General features: G+C 43.0%; 1 protein-coding gene across 3 annotated transcripts in view; it reads right to left on the bottom strand.

The window, feature by feature from the left end:
* LOC136827877 (uncharacterized) overlaps nucleotides 1-24,684 on the bottom strand; it is an 870,075-nt gene that overhangs the window by 143,562 nt on the left and 701,829 nt on the right. Inside the window, exon 1 of one of the 3 annotated variants that reach the window (XM_067085338.1) lies at nucleotides 13,601-13,737. The exons of the other annotated variants lie outside the window; for them this stretch is intronic. Coding sequence (XP_066941439.1) covers nucleotides 13,601-13,727 — 127 coding nt within the window. The 5' untranslated portion in view covers nucleotides 13,728-13,737. Of the gene's footprint in view, nucleotides 1-13,600; nucleotides 13,738-24,684 lie in introns of those variants that run through there. 3 annotated transcript variants of the gene reach the window in all.

Raw genomic sequence — 24,684 nt, 5'->3', positions numbered from 1 at the left:
TACAGGGGAATAGGCCTAGAGCAAGAGCCTCCTTCAGAGGCAAGGCTGTGTGGATCCCTCTCCCGGGGGAGAGGAGGCCGAGGTAGAGGAGGCAAAGCTGCACCTTCCCAGTGAGACCAGTCAGGTGGATGGCAGACTTCACCTGTTCAGTGGGACCAGTGGACACTGTTGATATCTTTCAAAGGTTTGGGGGTGGTCCTTGGTGGGCCCACAGCAGCATAGTCTCCAAAGGTTTGGGGTGGAGTTGGACTTGAAAGGGCTGTTCAGTGTTCCCAAGAAAGACTCCAGTCAACAAAGGGTAATCTTGGATATATCGTGTCTCAATCTTTACATACAATGCGACAAATTTCACATGCTTACAATCGCGCAGGTACGGACTCTACTTCCTCGTGGAGCCGTCACCACCTCTATAGATCTTTCAGACGCATATTATCACGTCCCGATTTGCGCGGAATTCTCTCCCTTCCTAGGGTTCAGACTGGGGAAACAAGCCTACTCCTTCAGGGTCATGCCGTTCGGGCTCAACATAGCACCCAGAATTTTCATGGCTGGCGGATAATGGTAGTGCAGCAGTTACGGTCCCGGGGAAATCGCTGCCGCATACCTGGACGATTGGATAATTTGGGCATCCAACGCCCGGGAGTGCGGAGAGCTACGGCCATGGTGATCGAGTTTCTGGAATCCCTAGGCTTTCAGATAAACAGGGAGAAGTCCCGCCTAACTCCGGATGCTCGATTTCAGTGGCTGGGTATCCAGCTGGGATCTGGTCGCACAAGCTGTCTATTCCGCCAGCCAAACGGAGAGAAATAGCCAAGCCACCAGGCAATTCCTCAAATGCAGGAAGCCTCTGAGAACGCAAGAAAGAATCCAGGGTTCTCTTCAGTTAATGCATCCGTAACAGACCTGCTCCTAAAGCAAAACTGAAAGACATAAACAGAGTGTGGCGGAGACGAGCCAATGTCAAGCTCAGGGACAAGGTATCTTTAATTCCTCCGGTGCTGAGGAAAAGACTAAATGGTCCACAGTCAAGGGTCTTTCGAAGTCAGTCCCCCTTGAATTCCCTCCCCCAGCTCTAATAATCCACAGACCTCCCCGTTAAGCGGCTGGGAGGGTACTCACCAAAAGAAAAGGTACAGGGTACATGGTCCACTCTGTTCCGTCAGTTCCACATAAACATTTTGGAGGCAATGGCAGTGTTTCTAACTCTGAAAAACTTTGCCCCACCAACCAGATTCATATCAGGCTGGTGCTGGACAGCGCAGTAGTGGTACATTGCATAAACAGAGGGGTTCCAAATCGAAATGGATAAACCAAGTGATGATAGCCATTTTCTCCCTGGCGGAGAAGCACGGCTGGCACCTATCAGCTACCCATCTAGCAGGAGTCCGAATGTCATTGCAGACTCCCTGTTCAGGGCAACTCCGCTGGAGTCAGAATGGTCCCTGGACAAGGCTTCTTTCAGATGGATATGTCAGGTTCCGGGCCTTCAGGTGGACTTGTTTGCCACGGAGAGCAATCACAAACTCCCTTGTTATGTTGCTCCCAACCTGGATCCTCGAGCTCATGCTACGGATGCAATGTCAGTGGACTGGAACAAATGGCAGAAAATCTATCTATCTCCGCATAATAAACCTGCTGATGAAGGTGTTGCACAAGCTCAGGTCATTCAAAGGTCAAGTGGCCCTGGTAGCTCCCAACTGGCCGAAGAGCAATTGGTTCCCTCTTCTTCTGGAGCTCAAACTGCAGGGTCATCAAATACCCAAGCCACAGCTGACTCAAGTAGAAATAAAACACGGACTGTGTCAGCTTCCTCAAGAATTCTGAATGCCCTGGCTTTATGGACTTTATGAAATGACCCCCGCTCAGAGAGGTGCAGATATTGATCCCGTTAATACTCTGTTTCTGGAATCAGATAAAAGAGATTCTACCCTCAGACAGTACGATTCAGAAGTTAAAAAGTTAGCATCTTTTTGAAGGAATCTGAAGCTCAAGTCATGACCACCAATTTGGCAATATCATTCTTTAGATCACTTTTTGAAAAAGGTCTGGCTCCGGCCACCATTACCACAGCGAAATCAGCTTTGAAAAAGGTGTTTTTGCATGGTTTTAAGATTGATTTAACAGATTCATATTTTTCATCCATTCCCAGAGCATGCGCTCGTTTGAGACTCAGCGACCGTCCACATCTCTGTTTCCTGGTTTCTTAACGATGTTCTAAAATTAGCCTCAGAAACTAATAACGATCAATGTTCTTATTTGAATCTGTTAAGGAAGACGTTGTTCCTAATTAGTCTAGCTTCAGGTGCCAGAATATCAGAACTGTCTGCTCTCTCTAGAGGTGCGAATCATGTGGATTTTCTCCGTCAGGAGAAGTTCTGCTTTCCCCAGATCAAGGTTCTTAGCAAAAAATGAAGACCTCAGGATAGGTGGTCCCCTGGAAGGTTGTTCCTCTTCCACAAGACCTGTCTTTATGCCCAGTCGCTACCTTGAGGGCCTATTTACGGAGAACTTCTCAGTGTTTGTCTGGTCCTCTTTTTATCAGGAAAAGGAGGAACGCTTTCTTTAAAGGCTATCAGACAACAAATTCTATACTTCATTAAACAAGCTAATCCGGATTCAGTCCCTAAGGTTCATGATATCCAAGCAGTGGCTACCTCCACTAATTATTTTCATACTAAGAATTTTGATGAGCTTAAGAAGTATACGGGCTGGAAATCTCCATCAGTGTTCAAACGCCACTATCTGAAATCACTGGAAGCTCTGAAAGTTCCCACGGTGGCTGTGGGGGAGCATTGTCCCTCCACCTTAAATTAACCTTTAATCCCTATCCTTCCCCCGCCCGCCTGCCTCATTTACTTGCCCTGCCATTTTCTCCTGGACCAGACATGCTTCACAGCCTGGCTCCTCATATTATGTTGTACAATTTTGCAGTGTTAGTTTTTAGTTTTTAAGTTTGGATCTCTTGCATGTTATGTTTACTGTAATTTAGTTTTAAGCCGGAGGTACCTTTATAAATTTTCTGTCGTTTATTTAGTCTTAGTACCTTCCCATTATAGTATTATTTATGTACATAGTTGTTTCTCATGTCCTTTACTGTGATATTAATTGTATCCCTAGTTATAACTCAGTTTATCTGCCTATACCTTTGGTATTTAATCATGTTTTGAGGGATAATTAAAACTATTTTCAAAATAGTGTTTTTATACATGTCCACCTAACTATTTGAATTTTTTTAGACTTTCAACCAAAGCTTAGTATGATTCTCTGTCAATGATTTCACCGGCTGACACATGGGGACGAGCTCAGAAAAGGGATTTTGACAAAGGAAAATCTATTTCTGAGGAGGCCCTGTGTCCTGGGTGACCCTCCCAGGGTCTAGATTTCCCCTCCCGAGTAGGCATACCAAGCTTGTGGGGGTGCTAGCCTGGAATGAGTACAGATGGCGCTGGGGTCGTCGGTTGGACGGGCAGGTGAGTGCGGGCGTTAGATCGGCTCCTCACGTTCTCGGGATTTTGTCACTGGGATATCTACAGAGTGCAGTCCTGTGGCAATGACAACAATCACTCACCCTATATCTATACCGCCACGCCTATTTCATAATAGATGTTCGATCTCCGGGCTAGTAACCCCAGCATTTCCTGATAGCTTTTTCTCTGGTATATTTAGTCAATATCTATACCTAGAAATTTAATTAATAGGAATTTCACCGGGTGACACAGGGCCTCCCTCAGAAATAGATTTTTCCTTTGTCAAAATCCCTTTTCTCCTAATATTACAAAAACAAAAATTTATGCAGCAATGAATACCTACAACATAAACAATGAATTGAAGGTAACCATTACCATATACTAGGAAAAGGTAAAATATTTAAAGAATATTTAAATAACCCTGAAAAAGAATAAGGCAGACACCAAATTTTAATAAAAGCTCTCAACAGTGCAATGTCAAATAAACCTGTCCAAGGAGTTCACATGTATATGTATATGGAAAATTAACAAAAGGCACATGACAACGTAATAAGAACAAGTGGCGAAATTCAGTTCTTGCAGCACAATCAATCCCAGGACTGTAGATTGTGACTAACCTGGTGTTCAGTAGGTCTTTACTCCTTGCAAAATGTCAGTGGAGTGTGACAAGGCCATTGAAAATGGAGTTCTTTTCCTTCATTAAACCTTTTGAAGGTGAACACAGCACAGCTAAGCATTATACAGTACTGCCAATACAGAAACATTGGATGTGAAGTATTGGTTCCCTCTTCTTCTAATAAAAAAAAATCAAGACTGGTCTATCTCACAAGAACAAAGACAAATTAAAACTTGTTAAAAGCTGACTCAAGTATGTTCAGGATTCACAGACAGATAAGAACAGATTAAAGCCCAGGTACAATTGGGTCTTAATTCAAAATATTCAGTAACTATGGATTTCAGCGGTAAATCAGCAATACATTCTGAAACCTTTCTGGAAAGGGCAATAACTTTTCAAGTTCTTCAATGAAGTGCAACTGTCATAACAAGTTCATCTTTTTATATTTTTAACTGATGTTCTCTCCTGTATTGCACTGTATTTGGCAATATCATTCTCCAATTCTGCATTTGAAAAAGCATAAGCTAGTGACAAATCCTTTGTATGGTGTTGATTGTACATTTTTCTGGTTTGTCTGAGTTGTCACCCGGTGAAATTCCTTTCTTACACGAATTTCTAGGTATAAATATTGCTAAATATACCAGAAAAAAGCTATCAGGAATGCTGGGGTTACTACCCCCAGATCGACCATCTTACCATGAAGATGTCGGTATGGACCAAGGGTGAGTGAAGAATCACAACCACAGAACCACACTCGAAAGACATCCCAATGGCAAAATCCCTCGGAAGAGTGAGGGCCGTACCAGCTCCACACTCACCCGCTGTGTTGTTGCGGCGACCCCAGCACCATCTGAACTCATTCCATTTCTAGCAATGATTTTTGTTCTTGCCGAGTTTGTTTGTTCTTGTGCTTTTGGCCTTTTTTTGCCTTTCCATGTATGAATCCCCAGCAGCTTTACTGTATCCAAGTTAAGTACCATCTTATTGTGGGGTTTTATGATTTTTGGCTGTTTCAGCCCGTATTTATTAATTATACGTGGTTCTGTTATGGCCTTGGCGTCCCCTAGTCAGCCATGTCCAACAATGCGAGGTTTACCCCGTCCAGCTTGTTCTGTTTGGGCTTCTCTTTGTCGAAATTCTTATCGTTATTTCCCCTAGGATTCATCCTGGTGGCGTTTCTGGGCTGGGTTTTTCGGTGTTTCCCTAACGATAATTTTGTTGAACCGCATCATTAGGGTTCCTGCATTTGGGTTCCCGTCATCTTCCCGCTTTAGTAACTCCCCAGGATGTTTCCCCTTGACAGTTATAGATTTATAATTATTATTTTTGCTTGATGCTTGACATCATGTTTTCACTGCTTAGAATTATTAATTTTACCGTGGGGTTCAGGTACAGTTTTCCTGTTTACTTCCTGTCGCTTTCTTCGGTGCAACTACGCCCACAAGCACAAGATTATTTTATTGTTTAATTATTTGATGGTGATTTATTATTATTGGTTAACTTCCCTTTGTGGGGTTTTTATATCCTGCCTAGTGTACGTTAGGCTTTTATTTTGAATGCTTATTGGCCTCCTGCTCTCCCCCCTGAGTTAGGTTAGGTGGGAGGGGGATCAGCAGGTTGAGGAGTTTCTGTTGTTGTTCCATCCACTGACCGTTGTTTGGGTTGTGGAGTGAGACCCCATTGTCCTCCCCCTTCTTTACGGAGGGGTTGATCTTTTTTCTGTATGGGTGTGTCTCCTCCATGCTTTTATAGCATTCCCTTTCTTTCGGCTCTGGTTGGTCTTCATCTGGGAATTTCTCTCCTGTTGTTTCTCTCATCCCTCCCTTTCTTCTCCTCTTTTTATTTCATAGGCTACGTCTATGTTTGGGGTGAGAGTATGAATACCTTAGGTCTTGCTATTCCTTCCCCTTTCCTTCGGGGTAGGCCATGATCTGGTATTATTTACCTAGCGTGGTTGTGTTTACAGTTGAGCAGGTGAAGGCATCTTCCCCAGTCTCCTGTTTTCCTCTGCTCTGGCCTACTCCCTTCCCTTACCCCACCATCCCCCTCCCCCTCCCCTTTCTACCCTGATCTACCCTGGGTCCAGCTCTTTGTCATCTTCTCTTGTGGGTGACGTCGGTGTCCGACTTTGACTCACCCCATGTTGTGGATCTTTCTGGTGGAGGGATTCGCTCCCTCCCAGGGCTGGTCCCAGATGGCATTTTTCTTGGCTCAGTGTCTCGTTAACCCGCTCTCCCTAGGATCGAGCAGGTTTTCAAACATTCTCAGGGTTTTTTTCTCAGCCTTGTTCTTTGTTCGCTCCGGCGTTCGGGATGCTCTAGTTGGGTTGACTGGCGCTTACACCTGCCCTTGTGGATCTGTGGTGTTTTGTAGCCTCACCCTTCTATTGTTCTCTCGGTGGAGGCTTGGGATCCCGGAGGGGTGGTTGCGGACTCCGGGAATGCTGAGTTTTTATGTCATTGTTAACCGATTATGTTACCATCCTCTGTATATATATGCATTTTATTGTTCCAGTTTATTTCCCAGCTCATCCCGCTGTTCGGATATATATTTTGTTTTCTTGTTATTGTTATCAGAGTCCGGTGATCCTCACCCCTGGTTCCGCCGTTTTATTCCCGGCATCCCTTGTGGTAAGGGTCCTGTTGACTCGGCTTTCGTTCCGCCGGAGTATTCCGGCAGTTGAAATTTTTTGCTTACCTTAAATTTAAGTTACTTTTTCTGGTAGGGCCCGTCTCTGACGGGTTTTTCATTCTGAGTGCTCCGGCAGTACAGTTTGAAAATACCTGTGCCTGCTTAGTTTAAGTTTCTTAGAGTGGTGGTAGGTTCATATACTGTTCACACTTACAGACTGTTCGTTGTGAGGAGCCGGGTGTACTGCCACCTCCACCAACCCTACGGGCATGTGGTGTGTCGGACCCACGCTGGCTGTGCGGTCCGGCTGGATGACCTGATCGTCTGGCATCCGGAAGGCTGTGAGGTTGCTTTGCGCTCTGTGGATGCATCCAGAACGAAGTCGGTAAGCTGCTTTCTTTTCGTTCTTCACGTTATAGTTACAGTTTGCTATGTTTTCATATTTATGTTCTAAATATTTTATATATTTTACAGTATATTAGCCCTTCCTTGATTCCCTGCCCCTTTCAGGCTGACGAGTCCTCCAAGAAGGAGGCCCTTAGAGTCTCTCTCGCGCCTGGGTGGCTGGGTTTGGGAGGAACGTTCCGCCCGGGAAGCCCTACGTCCTCGGACGGGAAGCTGAGGGACTTGCTCTACCCCAGCGCCCGGATCGCTGCGGCCGTACCCAGGTGATGTGGCTGCACCCATCATCGAGCAGATCCGGGTCGTGACCCAGCCACTGCAAGAGGACCCCTTTACGCGGAGGTTTGGAGGATGTCGCGCTCTGGATTTGGACCTGGAGCCCATGAACACCGACCAGGACCAGGAGGTAGGTAGAGAGGTAAGTGAGACAGTGGGGCGGGCGCCCTGTTTGATTCCCCTTCATCTCTGTCTCTTTTTTCCAGGGCTTTGCTAAATCTTCTATCTTGAGGACAGCGCTCCAGTCTACTGTCCCCAAGTTGAAGAAGTCGTGGAAGGCGAAGGGCTTCAAGTCCTCGTCTTCCCGAAGGCATCCCCTTTCCCCGTCGAAGCCAAGGTTGCTGAATGTGGCCTCCGGGAGCAAACCAGGTACCTCGGGCAAAGGGTGAGTAAGAGGTGGCCAGGCCCAGCCCTCTCGCCAGCCTGCCTTTGACCCTGAGGCGTTTGCGGGGATGTTGTTGGAGAGGTTCTCTACGGAGGTGGAGGCCAAACTCTCAAAGTTGACGGAGAGGCTTCAGAGTCAGGAGAATCTCCTGATTGCTGATATGGCACGCTCGGTGGGGCGGACCGCACTATCAGATCCCTGACACTGCTACCCTCCCTCCTTTTGATGTGTGGGAACCCATGGCGTTTTGCTCTTCGTGCTATCCGGCATGAAGACACCTTGACCATTGAAGGTTAGGTACCAGGCGTCTAGAGGAACTGGAGTTCTTCCTGGCTGATCTCTTGCCCCCCCTACCCAGGCCGTTAGGCTGACGGAGGAAGCCTGGGTACGCTCAGACAAGGTCCCTAAAGGAGACGGTGATCTTCCCTAGGGATCAGGCGCAATCTGCTCTCTTGCGCACCTTTTCAGTGAAGGCGGAGAACATGAAGTTGACCCCTTCAAGGGCAACTACACTATGTTTTCTCTCGGGGGTAAGCTGCCCACTCCCTGCCTGAACAAGGTTGCTATCAAACCGCTCAGGCTTGCTTGGATGGCAAACCCTTGCCTCAGCTTAGGGAATCAGATCCATGTCTCTGATCTTCCCGGGGGTGATGAGTTCTGGAGAGACGCTCCATCCACATTTACTGTCGGTAAATTGGACGCAGATTGCGCTGTTCAAACCAGTTCAGCGAGCAGCTTCCTAAGCTCCCGGAAGCTCTCCTGAAGGCTGAGTTGAATTGCACGGTGTCGGTTGAGCCGGTCTTTGAATTCGCTGTGCCTGTTGAAGCGACCGGCTGTCTCCTTTGCAGAGGAGCCATTGTTTCAGGTTCTGACTAAATCCCTGTTAGCAGGTTTTCAGTCGACTGACCTGTACGACTTCATGGTGGCAAAGATGAATTGCCGTAAGTTCATCTTCGCTGATGCCACCATTCGTCATGAGCTTAACAGACTCATGAAGAGTTCTTTCTGGGAGACAATCTTTCCCAGAGGATGAAGTCTCCAGTGTCCTGGCGAAGCAACCAGGGCTAACCAGAGTCTGCGCTCCCGGTGGGGTATTCCGCCTTAAAGCGGAAGACCCTTGAGTCTAGGTGGTTCCCAGAATAGGCCTGGGAAATATTTTAGAAAACACAGGAGACCACAACACCAGACGGTTGTTCAGGCAGTTCCGGTCTCGACGGTGAACCAACCGTCCACCTCCAAGGCTCAACCCCAACAGTATGTGCTGGTTCAACCAGCCCAATCCTCTTGCTCTCGACATCTCCCTGCTCGGCGTACAACCCTAGAAATGAAGGCCGTGGGGTCTTTCACGGCCTTAATAGGAGCGCAAGGGGGTAGAGGTCGAGCCCCTACAGAGGCAGGGCTGGATTGAATCTCCCGGGGAAAAGTGGATTCTTTAGAGGAAACAAACCTGCTTCCTCCCACTGAGACCAGTTCAGGTAGGTGGACGCCTATACTGGTTCAGAGACCAGTGGTCCTTCAGTCCTTGGGCACACAGCATTGTGTCCAAGGTCTGGGTTGGAGCTGGATCAGGACCCTCCTCCCCTGACCAGGTTTTATCAACCCTCCTCCAAAGCCCTACAGGACTTTGTGACGGAGCTTCTCAACAAGAGAGCAATAAAGAAAGTGAGGCACCTCAAATTTCAAGGCAGGCTGTTCACTGTCCCCAAGAAAGATTCAGCCAGCAAAGAGTGATTCTAGATCTGTCGCGTCTAAATCTCTACATACAACGCGACAAATTTCGCATGCTTACAGTTGCTCAAGTCACGGACTCTACTGCCGCGTGGAGCCGTCACCACCTCTATCGATCTTTCAGACCCTTATTATCACGTCCGGTTGCTGGAACTTCTCTCCCTTCCTGGGTTTCAGACTAGGGAAACAGGCCTACTCCTTCAGGGTCATGCCTTTCGGGCTCAATATAGCCCCAGGATATTCACAAAGCTGGCGGAAACAGTTGTTCAGCAGCTACGGTCCCGGGGATCTCCCTAGCAGCATACCTGGACAATTGGATAATCTGGGCCCCAACCATACAGGAATGCCGGAAGGCTACAGCCACAGTGATCGAGTTCCTGGAGTCATTAGGCTTTCAATTGAACAGGGAGAATCCGCCCTAAGAGTCTCGTTTCAGTGGCTGGGTATCAGGGAAATTTCTGAATCTATTCCACCAGCCAAGCAGCATCCCGCCACGGGTCTCAAGAGAGGATTCTCGGCTCTCTTCAGTTTGTTCTCTTCAGTTTGCATCTGTAACAGACCTGCTCTTGAAAGCAAGACTAAAGACATAAACAGAGTGTGGCGGAGACGAGCCAATGTCAGGCTCAGAGACAGAGTCTCTTCAATCCCTCAAATCTTGAAGACAAGGCTTGACCATGGTCCACAGTCAAAGGCCTTTCGAAGTCTGTCCCTCTTCAATTTCCCCCCCAGCTCTGGTAATCCACACAGACGCTTCATTTAGCGGCTGGGAGGGTACTCTCCAAAACAAAAAAGTACAAGGGACATGGTCTATAATGTTTCGACAGTTCCATATAAACACCTTGGAAGCTATGGCAGTGTTTCTAACTCTGAAGAAACTTTGCCCACCAACCAGATTCACATCAGGCTGGTGTTGGACAGCGCCGTGGTGGTTCATTGCATAAACAGGGGCGGTTCCAAATCGGTCGGATAAATCAGGTGATGTTAGCTATCTTCTCCCTGGCGAACAAGCACGGCTGGCATCTGTCAGCCACCCACCTAGCGGGGGTGCGGGAACGTGGTGGCGGATTCTCTGTCCAGAACAACTCCGTTGGAGACGGAGTGGTCTCTGGACGGGAATCGTTCAATTGGATCCGCCGGGTTCGGGACTCCAAGTGGATCTGTTCGCCACAGAGAGCAATCACAAACTTCCCTGTTATGTGGCTCCCAATCTGGACCCCCATGCCACGCCACGGATGCAATGACCATAGATTGGAACAATTGGGAGAGGATCTACTTGTTTCCCCAATAAACATGTTGTTGAAAGTACTACACAAACTCAGGTCATTCAAGGGCCAACTAGCCCTGGTAGCCCCCATTGAGCCGAAGAGCAACTGGTTCCCTCTGCTTCTGGAGCTCAAGTTGCGGTGTCATCAGATACCCAAACCCAGACTGACCCAAGTAGTACAAACCAAGACTGTGTCAGCTTCCTTAAAAATTCAGAATGCCCTGGTTTTATGGACTTTATAAAATTTGCTGCTCAAAAGGGAGCAAATATGGACCCCGTTAACACTCTGTTTCTAGAATCAGATAAGAGAGATTCTACTCTCAGGCAATATGATTCAGCAGTTAAAAAATTAGCATCTTTTTGAAGGCATCTGAAGCTCAGACTATGACTACTAACCTAGCGGTTACTTTCTTTAGATCATTGTTTGAAAAAGGCCTAGCTCGGCCACTATTACTACAGCTAAATCAGCCTTGAAGAAGGTATTTTTGTATGGTTTTAAGATTGACCTTACAGATTCATACTTTTCCTCCATCCCTAGAGCATGCGCCCGTTTGAGACCCGTGTAACACGCCCACATTCTGTTACCTGGTTCCTGAACGATGTTCTAAAATTAGCCTCTGATATTGATAACTCACATTGCTCTTATCTGGATCTGTTAAGGAAGACCTTGTTTCCGATTAGCTTAGCTTCCGGTGCCAGAATCTCAGAGCTATCTGCTCTCTCTAGAGGTGATGATCGCATTGATTTCCTCCCGTCGGGAGTTCTTTCCCCTGATCATAGGTTCCTAGCGAAAAACAAAGACCCTCAGGACAGGTGGTCCCCCTGGAAGGTGGTGCCTCTTCCACAAGACCGGTCCTTATGCCCAGTCTTTACCCTAAAGGCTTACTTACAAAGAACTCCTCAGTGTATGTCGGGTCCTCTCTTTATCAAGGAAAACGGTGGAACTCTTTCTTTGAATGCTATAAGACAGCAAATTCTGTATTTCATTAAACAGGCCAACCCGGATTCAGTTCCTAAGGTTCATGATATCAGTGTGGTAGCTACCTCTACTAATTATTTTCATAATATGGATTTTGCTGAACTTACCAAGTATACGGGATGGAAATCACCATCTAGTGTTTAAACGCCACTATCTAAAATCACTTGAAGCTCTGAAATTTCTCTACAGTGGCTGTGGGAGTGTCATCCCCACCTTAAATTATCCTTAAACCTTATCCTTTCCCCCACCCGCCTGCCTCATTTATTTCTCTGCCTGTTTCTCCTGGATCAATCATGCCTCACTGCCTTACTCCTCATAATTGATACTAGTATTGCCATTATTATTGTTTGTCTTGGTGATTGTGTTTTGTTATGCTGTGTATTTAGATTTAAGCCTAGAGGTACTTGTGTTATTTTTATTTTTTACGTCAGTATACTCTCACATTTTTGATATTGTATAAGATATATTGTGTATTTGTTTCTGTATAGTTTATACTTACCTGTCTATAACATTGTATTGTTGGTGTTTTTGTTTCCACCCATACTTACCTGTGATTTGATTATCTTTGCTTTGCTGAGATATATTAAATCTATTTTTCATAGCATGTGTTTTTGTTCATGATCACCTTTTGTTTATTTTGTATCTTGGCAGTCTTGACATGATTCTCTGTTACTATTTCACTGGGTGACACAGGGACAAACTCAGAAAGGGATTTTGACAAAGGAAAAATCTATTTCTGAGGGAGGCCCTGTGTCACCCGGTGACCCTCCCAGTATCTGGTTTCCCCCGATGCTTTGACATGCCAAGCCTGAGGGTGGTGCTAGACTGGAATGAGTTCAGATGGCGCTGGGGTGCCGCACGGGCGGGTGAGTGTGGGAGCTGGTACGGCTCTCCGCTCTTCCGGGGTTTTGCCATTGGGATGTCTTTCGAGTGTGGTTCTGTGGTTGTGATTCTTCACTCACCCTTATCCATAGCCGTCTATTTTCTTGGTATAAGAAGATGCTCGATCTGGGGGTAGTAACCCCAGCATTCCTGATAGCTTTTTTCTCTGGTATATTTAGCAATATTTATACCTAGAAATTCGTGCAAGAAAGGAATTTCACCGGGTGACACAGGGCCTCCCTCAGAAATAGATTTTTCCTTTGTCAAAATCCCTTTTATGCTTGAGGTGGCAGAAAGCATATGAAATTGACTAAAGAAAGGACTTCTTAAAAATAAAAATGGCATCAGGGGACAACCCTATGATTCCACATCATAAAAGGTTTTGAGGCAACTCAGACTATAATGGAAATGCTGTTCTCAGAATCAATTTCCGGTAGTGCAAAGAGTCCTTTTCTTCATATTCACCTCCCCTATCTCTAATGCCAATTTTCATTCTTTCTCCTTTATTTTTAAAGAGTTTGTTTTCAACTCTTTCTTCTTGCTTTTTCTTTTCAAAGAATTAAAATTTGAATACTGTACAGCAACCTGACATTGTTTAAAAAATTCAGAAAGCATTAGTGAATGCCAACTTGTACAAATACATTTTTCCCTTCAATACTTGTGTATTAATAAGTTGTTTTATGTGTTTATTTACTGTTTGAGTCAAAACCATGCAAGTAAGCTAGCATAATTTACATTTGCAATGAATACATTAAGTAGCAGAGTTTAATTGGGTCAATATTAAAGGGGGAGAACGTGTATTATTTAGTTAACATTTGGTGATTACTGACTGGTGTGCAGCCTGACTTGTGCAACAGGAGTAACAAAAATTTTGACTATATATGTACAGGTATATCCATTTCTGATGTATCAGAAATGGAATGAAAATACATCTGAAGTAGTCAAGTGACAGTCCTTAACTCATACTTACCATCTGGAGGCAAAGTCATGGTAGATACAATCTTTATTGGTTCATAACTCTGATCACCCTCAAACACGGAGCGCATTGCCTGGAAATACTGCCATTTCTTGCCTCGTCCAATTTCGCTGTCCTCCATAATTTTGCTATATCTAATTGTAAATACAGAGATTACCGTAAAATTAAAATTTACTCAGAAATTTATGTTCTAAACTTTGCATTACCATATCTGCTGGAATTACAAAAATGTAAACAGTAACCTCTCAATTATCCATGGTTATTCCTCCTCAGGCTGCACCATAATATGCAACCTACTTTAAGAAGGTATACAATTCAAGCAGGTATAAGGATTTTCTTGCACCTGCTTTAATTCCAAACTATAAAATACTAAGTCACAAAGCAGACTGAATATTTTAGCACAGTTAAATAGAGCAAAAAATTATTTTTAAAAATGACAGGAAGAGAGGACAGCAAAAATAACCTTTTAAAGATATTTAAAAAAAGGAGAATTTTACAATTTCATTTCATACTTTTAAAAGAATCTCCTAAATATACCATAAATTAAATCCATCCCCATTAATGCATACATTTTCATGCAATTCAAGAATAAGTGGTTACAAATAACAGCATAAAAGGACAGAAATAATTCTTTTGAATTTGATACAAGAGAGATTCAACAAAGGTGTACACTTGCTTTAATTTCAATCTGTTATAAAAATCTGAAATGCTGTACAAATCTATCAATCTTAATTCACACATTTACCTTTCAATCTTAATTAATTCACACATTTAAGCAACACACTAAAAGTGAGTACAGCTACCCTAATTGTTTAGGATATGAATTCCCCTCCTGAAATGAGGGGCAAAAGCACTGCACAATACATAGTGAATCCCTACATCTCACAAACAATATGATGTAAATACAGAGTTACATCTCCAGTGAGCTACTCTGACAACTCTCACTAGAGAGATTTTCCTAGGAAAACAAAGTGGTTGCAACCACTCACACATTGTCGAATCTTACTTTCAGGAGAGGTATGTAAGAAGGGTCTAGGTTAGCCTGTACTTCCCTGACCAGGGCCTTGAACAGAAAAGCCATGGCATTCTTTGACATAGGTAAACCAGGCTTCCTAGCTGTAAGTAGGTTTTTGACTTTTCATCTGATTTCCCTTGTCCTTTGCAAATATATCAACAGGCCTCTGACTGGACACAGGAAGTATCTTCCCAATCTAATAACAAAGAGGACAGACTAGGGATGTTGAAAGACAAAGGCACAGCACACAACTTAAAAGTTATTCTTAACTGGCGACTTGATTCAGTGTTTTTGCTTACTTTTTGCCGTAATCTGACTAATTCAGTCTTTACTGATCCCTGGATTCGCTGTAATGCTTGGAAATATACTCCCTTAGGAGACTTCACTTCTGTTGCTTTATTAATCAATTGGTGAAAGTAATCATGGTTGTAACCAGGTCTTTCCATTATATTTTTTAAAAATTCAATTGCCTACGCACGATATTAAGTAGCTGCACTTCCCAAATCAATCTCCAAATAAACCAGTTCCATGCACACAGTATTCATTACACCTAAGAGATCTTTTAGAGTCCTCTAGTACATTTCATTTGCCAGGGTTTTCTTTTGAAACAGTTTGTGATCACATTTTCTTCCTAAAATGAAATAAAACATGTGCTATTCATCCCACGTGGCTCTGCCCACATGGGGGCAAAGATGGCATCTTACTAAGCTAAGAACATAGATTTAGTTTTGCTTCTCCATGGTTGTTCAGATACAAGGATATTTCTGCTATCACCCTACAACTCTTCCTCTCACAGTGGAAACAGTATCTGACTCAGTACCTGTAAGTTGTTGATATAACAGAAAGACCCCTTACTTTTATTTGATATGTCCAAACAGAGATGTAGTTTCCTGACTGATAGATAGGTTGGATCCTGCCACCACTGCAGATCTATCAGTACATCCTAAGCCTGAACAGGGAAACTGGCTGATTTGCAGCTGACCAAGGCTTTGTCAGCTTCATTTGCAGAGACCTCAGATAAAAATTGCTTCCTGAAACAACCTTTTCCATAGAGGTCTGATGAATTAGAAGGGACTGCCACACCTTGGCTGGAGGACTTTTAAAGTTGTTGAAACTGATGAATACTTGATTCAATCTTGCTGTTGTGTTGAGCAGGATGCACTAAAATTCTTTCAGTGTGTCTATCTCCACCTAGGTAGATCTCCAAAGTGTGGAAAGATGAGATTGGATACAGGAATTGGATTTGAAGACCCAGAAATGACATATTTGCAAAGTGATCAGATCTCTTCTCAACCACTGCTGAATTTAAAGGTGACAGACTTGGGCCAGATTGATTTGTTTAAGTTCCTACTGGTGCTAGAGTTTGCATAACATTTGTGGATTTGTAGCCAAGCCAAAGCGCAGCATGAAACCAGTAAATCCTCCTCTGTATAGCAAGGCTGGGAAAGGTAAGAGCAAGAAGCAAAATATTTCGGATGATGGATATTCAAGATATAAGCTAAAATATTTCCTGGACGATGGATATTCAAGATATAAGCTAAAATATTTCTGACGTATGGATATTCAAGATATATAATCTAAAAATATTTTGGACGCATGGATGAATGGGCAAGGTAAAGTAAGCATCAGTCAGATCTGTAGAGACAAGGAAGTCCCCTTTCCTGATGGATCATCCATTACCTTTGGTTCCAGCGCCTGTCACTTACTACAATAGATCTTAGGTTCCCCTTCTTGGCCACAGATCTTCCTGATGGGCAGCAAGCTCTCCATCCCTTTGACAAAAGTGAGAGAGCATCATCACAGGAGGATATATACTCTAAGATTGGAAATTTTGATGGGCATAAAGGATCTGGGTGCTTAGCTTGGTTCTGCCTGGGTGATATATGGGATTGAGAGATCTGGATACGCTCGAGGAACCCACAGGAGTACAAACAGTCCTCCTAGGTTTAGTTGGCAACTTAGAAGAGGGTTACCCAAAATAGTCATGGCTGCTCTGTTGATGCTACTTGCCACTGGAAACTTCCCTAACCATCTTCTGGAAGAAGTCCCAATCTATCAGATCAACTTACCTTAACATCCTTCAGGTCTATAAAAGCAACATTCAGAAATTCCTCTAGATGTTGCATCCTCTTCTCAATACTGTAAGCAGCGCCACAGTGATATGAATGTGCAAAGTTGTCTGCTGGAGTGAGGTAACATCTTCTAGGACCTTTCTGCTGGGCGCTGAGGCTTTGCATTTCTTTGCAAAATGTTACCGACAGTACCACTCTTACATCTGGTAGTTGGTAGTTGTTAAAGGATCCCTTTGAAAACCTCTATGGTTTCCATCTCAGCTAGTAAAATGAAAACTGAAGATGTAGCAAAAGAAGCTTAGTGTCCTCTTTTTAGCAGTGTTGTGAGTCATGAGGAAATATTGTATCCTGCTAGAGCAACTCTGAATTTAAAAAAATGGAGTCAGTAACTAGAGATGAGGGGCCACCATTGATCAATCACAACCTCCTAAGTTCTTTTCTTCATTTCAGTTCAACATCTACAGGATCTTTTAACTGCAGGAGTTATGGGAAGCTGTTAGTTTTACAGCCCTGTCAAAAAGTGTATCTTCAGATCATAACTAGCTGCAAAAGCCTCACCAAGGGTCATTGAGGCATTGCTTGAATGTCTCAGAGGCCCTACACATGACTCCTGAAAAGATAGCTTGCAAAGCTCAGGTGGCTTCTTCGTCATCTGTGTCCATGTTTCATGGAATATTTCTACTATATGAATAAAGATCTCTGGCATAATTTAATCACTTCTTTTAGTTTTAATGCTAAGCATTAAGATGTAAATGTCTTCCATGAACACAGAATCTGTATATAAAGTACATATAGTCTTAATGCAACAAAGAAACTATCATGAATAAAAACAGAAGTGGACAAAACAACTTCATACTCAAATAAATTACTACTTTTACGTTTACAAAGGACGGAGGTAATGAACCAGATAAAATTAGTGTAATTCTGGCAAGATATTAGGTGAAACCATAGACAGCAATAGTGAAGGCACCAGCAATAAAAGAAAAAATAAATAAAGAAAAGGGAGAAAGAGAAATAAACTAAAACAGAAATAGAACAATTAAATATTAACTTCTAAACAGACAAGCGAAGCATACATGGCCATTGTAAACTGCAGTTGAATGAGGCTAATAATCTGCCTACCGATGGGTCAGTGTTGCATATTCACACATGTCTTAGTGTTGATTCAATAGCTGTTATCTTTCAATCTTCAAGAGATGTTACTATTTACCTTCCATTTTCAAGATCAAAGCTACATGGCTGTGGAATGAGGTACCAGGCTAAACTAATTGTGATTAATGGATTTGTATGAAAGAATAGAAATTAAGGCAAAAGCTTAAGTTACGGCAGATTTAAAAGTCTGTTTTCATTAGTATAGGCTGGGCTGTTAACAAAACCGATCCAGTTGCATTATGGGTTAGACTTGTTAAGGCCATGCATAAGAATAGGTCTAGGAATTTCTGACTGAATGACATGACATCAAGTTGTTTTATAAGCCAGGAGAAAGGAAAAAGAGAGGATCTTAAACTCAAAGAAGTGATTGCTTACCTCTTAATGATGAAGGTTAAAGAGATAGACAATGAAAGCAGGAAGAAATTTATAAAACTAGGTGGTAGAAGGAAAAGCAGTCACTGCCATGCACTCTAAAGATTACTGATTTCCACAGAGAAGTGAGAAGAAGTGGTTTTGCTGCATTTTAAACTGTCTGATATGAGGGTGGACTCCTTTCCTTTATTCTGTAGCACAGTGACAAAAACAGTGAGTATCAAGAAGAGACAGAAATGCAGCTTTGTAGCTTATAAAAAGAGAACCAAGAGATAAGGTAAAGGCAGGGCCATTGATCAAACACTTTTGATTTAGTCAAATCAAAGAGGGAGACAGATAAGAAATACTTAGCATATAAGAACATTATTCCGAACAATGAAAAATAAAACCAATATATAGCCTTTGAAACTAGCTTAATATCTTAAGAAAAGAACTTAAACACATTCATTTAAATGAGAGTTAGCAATTTTCACTGTGATCTTTCAAAGACAAGCTTGGAGTGACTTGGATATCCAAAATGAAGATGAAGGCTAAATGTTCACTAAAAATGATCAGAGCAAATTTAAGAATTGGATTTGGAGAAAAGAAGTAAGAGTAAATCTGAACTTTTTAGGTTAAAGTGTCCCCTTTTCTTTATTTTTATGGAAATTTAGTAGAACCTTCCATTTCTGCCAGCATATTAGACATCCAGGCCAGTTTTAACTTTGAATTGAAAAGTGGTGATTGATCTATTACTAAATCTACTTGGGACACTGGATTTAGTGGGTGAGTAACCAGCCCAGTTCAGCTGATCTCAAGCATGATATATAGCCACTGCTGAATTAAGGGCATCCATCTGTCAGACATCTACCATAATCCTATTATAAAGTAAGCCATTCAAGATGTATACAGTTATGAGGCCATTAAGAAAGATACCCTACCATAACACGGTTAATATTATGCTAGAAATTTATTTCAAATTTAGGTAATAAAGCTTTGTGTCAGATATTAGTCCCTATTTGAGATTGCTCTACTTTTAGTGCTCTTCTTTTTCACCTCTTTTTCATTGCGATTAGACTTCAGGTAGTGCACTGAACAATGATGCTGCTCACCTTGTTTCTCTGATTGCAAGGTCACTTGTTTTTCTAATTTAGAGGTACTGTTGTAGTCATGTTCTATTGAACTAAGGGGAAAACCTCCTATCAGGCAGTCTTTTTAACACCCATCAGGCTACTTTCTTCCCAGAGTTAGTGAAAATTGTAATATTTGGATTGCATAGTTACTCCACTGCCTTCTTCTGTTACTGACAAACATTGAAATTCTCTTTTCCTTTCCTCTTTCTTCTGACACTGTAATCTTTATCTCAAGAGACAAGTCTATATGGGCCTCAGGTGAAGTTCCACCTATTTTTTCCCTAGCTGCGGAGGAGGACAAGAAGTTGATAGTAACTAAAATGCCAACAATTCAACTATGTGTATAGAGAAATAGTGAAAAATTGCCCTAATTTTCACTGATAGAGCCACGGGGATGATGAATATGGGGGAAAAGGAGGTGTGGGGTGTAGTCAATCCCTAGCCGTGGCTAGTGTATTCCAAATCTTTTAAACCTAGTTTTGTAATTTACAAAACTTACCAAATTCATACATATTCAAGTGTGTAAAACTTGGAGAATCCATACAATCAAAAAAGGTAGTTTTATTGAAAATACAGTTTGATTAAAACTTTTTATTGTACGTTAATTAGATTTGCAAATACTGGAATACATATGCATTACAAAGATTTACTGATATTTCATTTTTTAAATCAAAATCTTGTATTTCTTTACTACTTGAAAAGATTGAGTGAAAGAGAGAGAGAGAGAGAGAGAGAGAGAGAGAGAGAGAGAGATTATCTGTTCAAGAACTACAGTTGCAGACTAAACACAAAACACATCAACAAAACAGAATGGAAACCACAAACAGATATACAGCACCACAATGCTGTAATGATATTAAAAGTAAAAAGCAAAGCAAAATTGATCTTTCATCTCACTCCCATTCTGGGTCCCCCTCTCCTTTTTCACATGGCCAGACACAGCTCTCTTAGCAAAATGATGTAAACATGCTCACCCCCTATACCCAAATGTAGAGGAGGAAGAAAAACACCATCTTCCCATCCACTCTCCCAGCCAATTTTTGTACTCACTACATGCAGAGATAAAATCAATACAGTAAATATAAAGAGTGGATAAATTTAAACATAAGAAAAGAAAGGAATGAATATGGAATGGAAGCAGAGATGATGATGATATGATGTTAGATCATGTTGATTCCATGCCAGCACAGGTTCTTGCAGGAAACCTGTAAAATGCAGAGAAAATTTTCCATCAGTGAAGAATGGATGATGGGTATGCAAACATTATGAACAAGCTAGCACACCAATCAACAACACTGTGCACAACAACCATGAAAATACTGGTTCAGTATCTGTAACTATGCAGTTACTAGCATAGAGGATGAATGAATTTTACTTAGCATTTAGAGAGCTTATGTAATTGTCGTTAGTGAAAGTGTTTCATGATGAGGGATAAGCGGTCGTTAGCTGAGATTGTTTACGGCGTTGTCTGGTCTGTGAAAATGTGAAGGAGATTTCGGTTTTGGGGTAGTCTTGAGTCAGAGCTTAAAGTTTCGTAGGGAGTGGTTTCGTGTTGAGTTCTTTGTATGTTTTCAGAGTTGTTAGTTTTTCTGTTGGTGTGCTATTTTATTGTGTGTATATGGTTCCATTTCCTCTTTTTATTTATATTTCCTTGTTGTGGTTGAGAGTCAGCCAGTTTTGTTTGTGTGGTTTGTGTGGCTGTGTTGGCGAACGTGGACACTTGTCCATCTCCCAGCAACCGAGGATCAGGGTATGTTGTGTGGTTATATGTTCTATGTATCAGGTTGTGTGTTGTTTTTGTGAGCTTGAATTCGCCACATTATATTGGCGCTAACGTAAGTAATTGGTGTTGCAGTTGCAATTAAGATTGCGGCGGGTAGTGTGACTGAGGAAAGGATGGAAGAGGAACTGGTGAGGTTGAGAGAGGAGCGCTGTCAAGAGGAGAATGCGCTGTTAAAGAGTGAGAATGAGAAATTGAGGTTTCAGTTGGAAGAGATGACTGTTGGTAAAAGGAGCGAAAGGGAAATGAAAGGGAGATGAAAGAGTCAGAAGAGGGTGGATAAAAAGTTGAGGAATGATAAAGGTGTGGAAGAAATGGTGAAAGGTATGTCTTGGCTGCTTGAAAGAAGGGGCTGTTGGAGGCAGGTCCTCGTAACGTGTGAAGGGGCAAGAGAGGAAGAAAAGGAGGAAGAAGTGAATGGAAGCGTGAGGAGAAAGTGATGTGGGAATAGGAAGTAAGAAACGAGAGAATGAGAGGTGCAGGTAAGGAAAAGGGGAATGAAAAGGCGGAAGGAACAGAGGGAAAGTATGATAAGTCAGGAAGTTAGTAAAGCGGAAAAGGAAAGGAAACTGTAAGAAGGGGTATGAAGTGGGAAAGGCAGGAAAGAAAAGAGAGGGTAAAATAGTGTGGATGGAGGTGAATGGATAAAGTGGATAAAAAGAAGGGGAAGAAGAGTGTAATGAGTAAGATGAATGTAAGTGCGGAAGTGACTCTTGTATTCGGAAGAGGGCATGAAAGGACAGAGTGAAAGTAGCGAAAGTGAGAAAGAAGTGAGAAAGGCCATGTATGTGAGGAAAATTCTCGTGAAAGGTATAATGAGTATGGAAGTAGGGGATGCATGATTTCTAGAGTATGAAAGGTTTGTCAGGATAAGGGGGAGAGTAAGAGAGCGTGGGTAATGAGAATTAGGAGAGAATATTTGACTGGATTTTGCTGATATGTATAGGTTATTATGAGTGTGGAGATGCTGAGTATTTCATTGCTGGTGAAAGCTAGACTAGCTGAGCAAGCGAGGCGTATGAGCTTAGTGTTAAGTATAAGAGGAAGAATATTTGATGAGGCAAGAATGAAAGCTGGGGAACCTTTGTCACTGCATGCTTGTAGGCTGGAGATGTTGGCGAGGTTGTTTGGGGATGATGGACAGATGGATGTAAGGAGTTAGTACTAAAGTTGTTAGAGACAGTGCCAGATGAAGGAGAGAATTTGTGAACTTGAAGGAAGGAGAAGAAAAGATGGACGAGCAGTGTTGACTTGGGAGAAATTTTGGAAATTGTGAAGATTGGTGAGCTTGACAGGTTGTAAAAGAGACAGAAGTGTGAGTGTAAGGGCTGGGGTAGATGAGAGAGTTAGAGTTTGGAAGCGTAGGATGCAGTGTTGAGGGGCCCAATGAGAATGGCAGATAGTGTAATAGAGGTGGAGGTAAGAGCAAGTAATGTGGAGAAGCATGAGGATGAATGGTGGTTTGTAGGAACAACGGGTTGGACGGTTAGGATAGTGTACAAAGGGGAAGGTCGGTGAGTAGTCTGAGCGAAGGTTTTAGATGTGGAAAGGAAGGACATACAAAGAATGAGTGTAGGTGGGTTAGGAGCAGGTTTCCGTGTGGGTAATCGAGTTTAGTGAAAGGTGTTTGAAGATAATAAATAGAAGGAGAGGAACATGACAAAGCACGGGAGTTGAAGACTGAAAGGTCAGCTGTTGAGGTGGCAACTGTGGTGAGAATGGGCATTATGCAGAATGTGTTCAGAACCTAGAGGAAGTGTCTAATGTGGAATGGAAGGGCATGTATCACATGTGAGACGCAAAGAGGGTGACTGTGAGCAATTCGGGAAACTGGAGTGTGGAGGGGGTCTAAAGCCAGGTGTGACGCCCAATGGGTGATCGATCCTCCAGATGCAAGCTGCAGCGTGTGATGCATGCACGAGGGCTGCTGCATGAGGAGGCTTGGCTGGAAAGACGACGGCATGAGTGCAGTGCAGCAGGTATAAGATTGCGCAGTAGATACGGGCGTAGTATGACGTCATGCTTGTCGATGTGAAATTGAGAATACGTGTGAATAGGAATTGTCAGGAGTAAGAGGGATTGAAATTGGGGATATAGCTGGTTATGGTGAACGTAAGCCACCGGGGTGTGTAATGACAGCCAGTGCATTTTGTGTGATTGAGAGCACAACGATAAATATGATATTTATTAGATAGTTTTAAAAATGTGATGGTGTCCGTCCTAGCACGAATGTAATTGAATTACGATGAAAGAGATGCTTGGGGATTTGTATTTGTAGGATGTCGAGAGAATGGGTGTATAAATGGTTGAATGCATCGTATGGTCCGCGATGAGAGCTGCGTGGCTGAGGATCACCGCTCTTGATATATGGTAGAAACGTAAAGTTAGCGGGAAGAACGAAGCGGTCGAATGAGTCGTACTGTGTGATAGTGTGAGTGCCGCGAAAATGAGTGATAAAGCGTAATGATGAATGATGGTAATAGAACGCAGCAGCATAGCGTCGGCAGATAGCAACCGAGCGATCGAATGCGTGTAGGGTGAGTGAACGTTGGCGCGAGCGAGCGTAAGAGTAAGAGAGCCGCAGCAGGACGAGCGACGAGTTAATATATCTAGTCGCCGTGTTACTGAAAATAACAGCTGACGGGGTTATTGCACGTAGATTGCATCTATTGCAGGGCAGATCGAAGACAGCGTGACCCGAGATCGAGAGAAAATGTAAATTCAATGTTGCCGAAGAGAGAGTAGTTCGAGAGAATGATTGCGCGTTCGCAACGCAATTAAAGGACTGGTTAGTAAATCATAGCGTAGCGCATTTGAATGCAGTGTGAAAGTGTTGGTTGGGAGAAAGGGGAGAATAGAGGAGCGAATTAGAAGTATTGCATTTCCCACTGTTCTGCGTGAGAGAGAGAGAGAGGAGAGAGAGAGAGAGAGAGAGAGGAGAGAGAAAGGGAGTCAAATGCTTGTTTTGTAGTATCGCAGTTTTATGAGAGAAATAGCAGAATTAATGCTAGTGAGCAAGCCTGTTGTTGAGAATATATGCCAGCCTGTCTGCAATGCAAGGAGACTGAGTTTGGGAGCACAGAGCTGGTGTTGGCGGAGCCTGTAGCTGAGCAGAGAAGCCCGAGAAGCTGTTGTTTTTCACAGGTGTTATTTGTGATATTTTGCTCTTTTTGTTTATATTTTTTGTCAGGGAAAAAGCTGAGAGTTCATTTTCAGTTTTAGCCAGAGCAAAAGGAACAGCATTTATCACTCATCCATCTTCCCACAAATCGAGAGGCCAAGGGTGAGTGTTGCGTGGTTGAGCAGTGTTCTGCGTACAGTACAGGCAGAATGTGCTTAATTTCCACACACTAGCAGCACCATAATGGCATACTGCATGCACATACTGAAAAGCTGGTCAACGACAATGAATTGTGCAGCACAACACATGGGGCCATCTAAAAATCACCACATTCAGTACTATACATAAGATATTCTTTCTATAGAGTAATACAGCACAAAAACTGACAGTCGCAAAGATTGCTTATCGTTAAAAGAGCTCAATAGCTTCACTATTGCATAAACAATGTATTGTA

Source organism: Macrobrachium rosenbergii, chromosome 42 (assembly GCF_040412425.1).
Source record: "Macrobrachium rosenbergii isolate ZJJX-2024 chromosome 42, ASM4041242v1, whole genome shotgun sequence".
Classification (NCBI taxonomy): domain Eukaryota; kingdom Metazoa; phylum Arthropoda; class Malacostraca; order Decapoda; family Palaemonidae; genus Macrobrachium; species Macrobrachium rosenbergii.
Note: the sequence above shows the minus strand (reverse complement) of the source record. Positions and strands in the feature narration are given on the sequence as shown.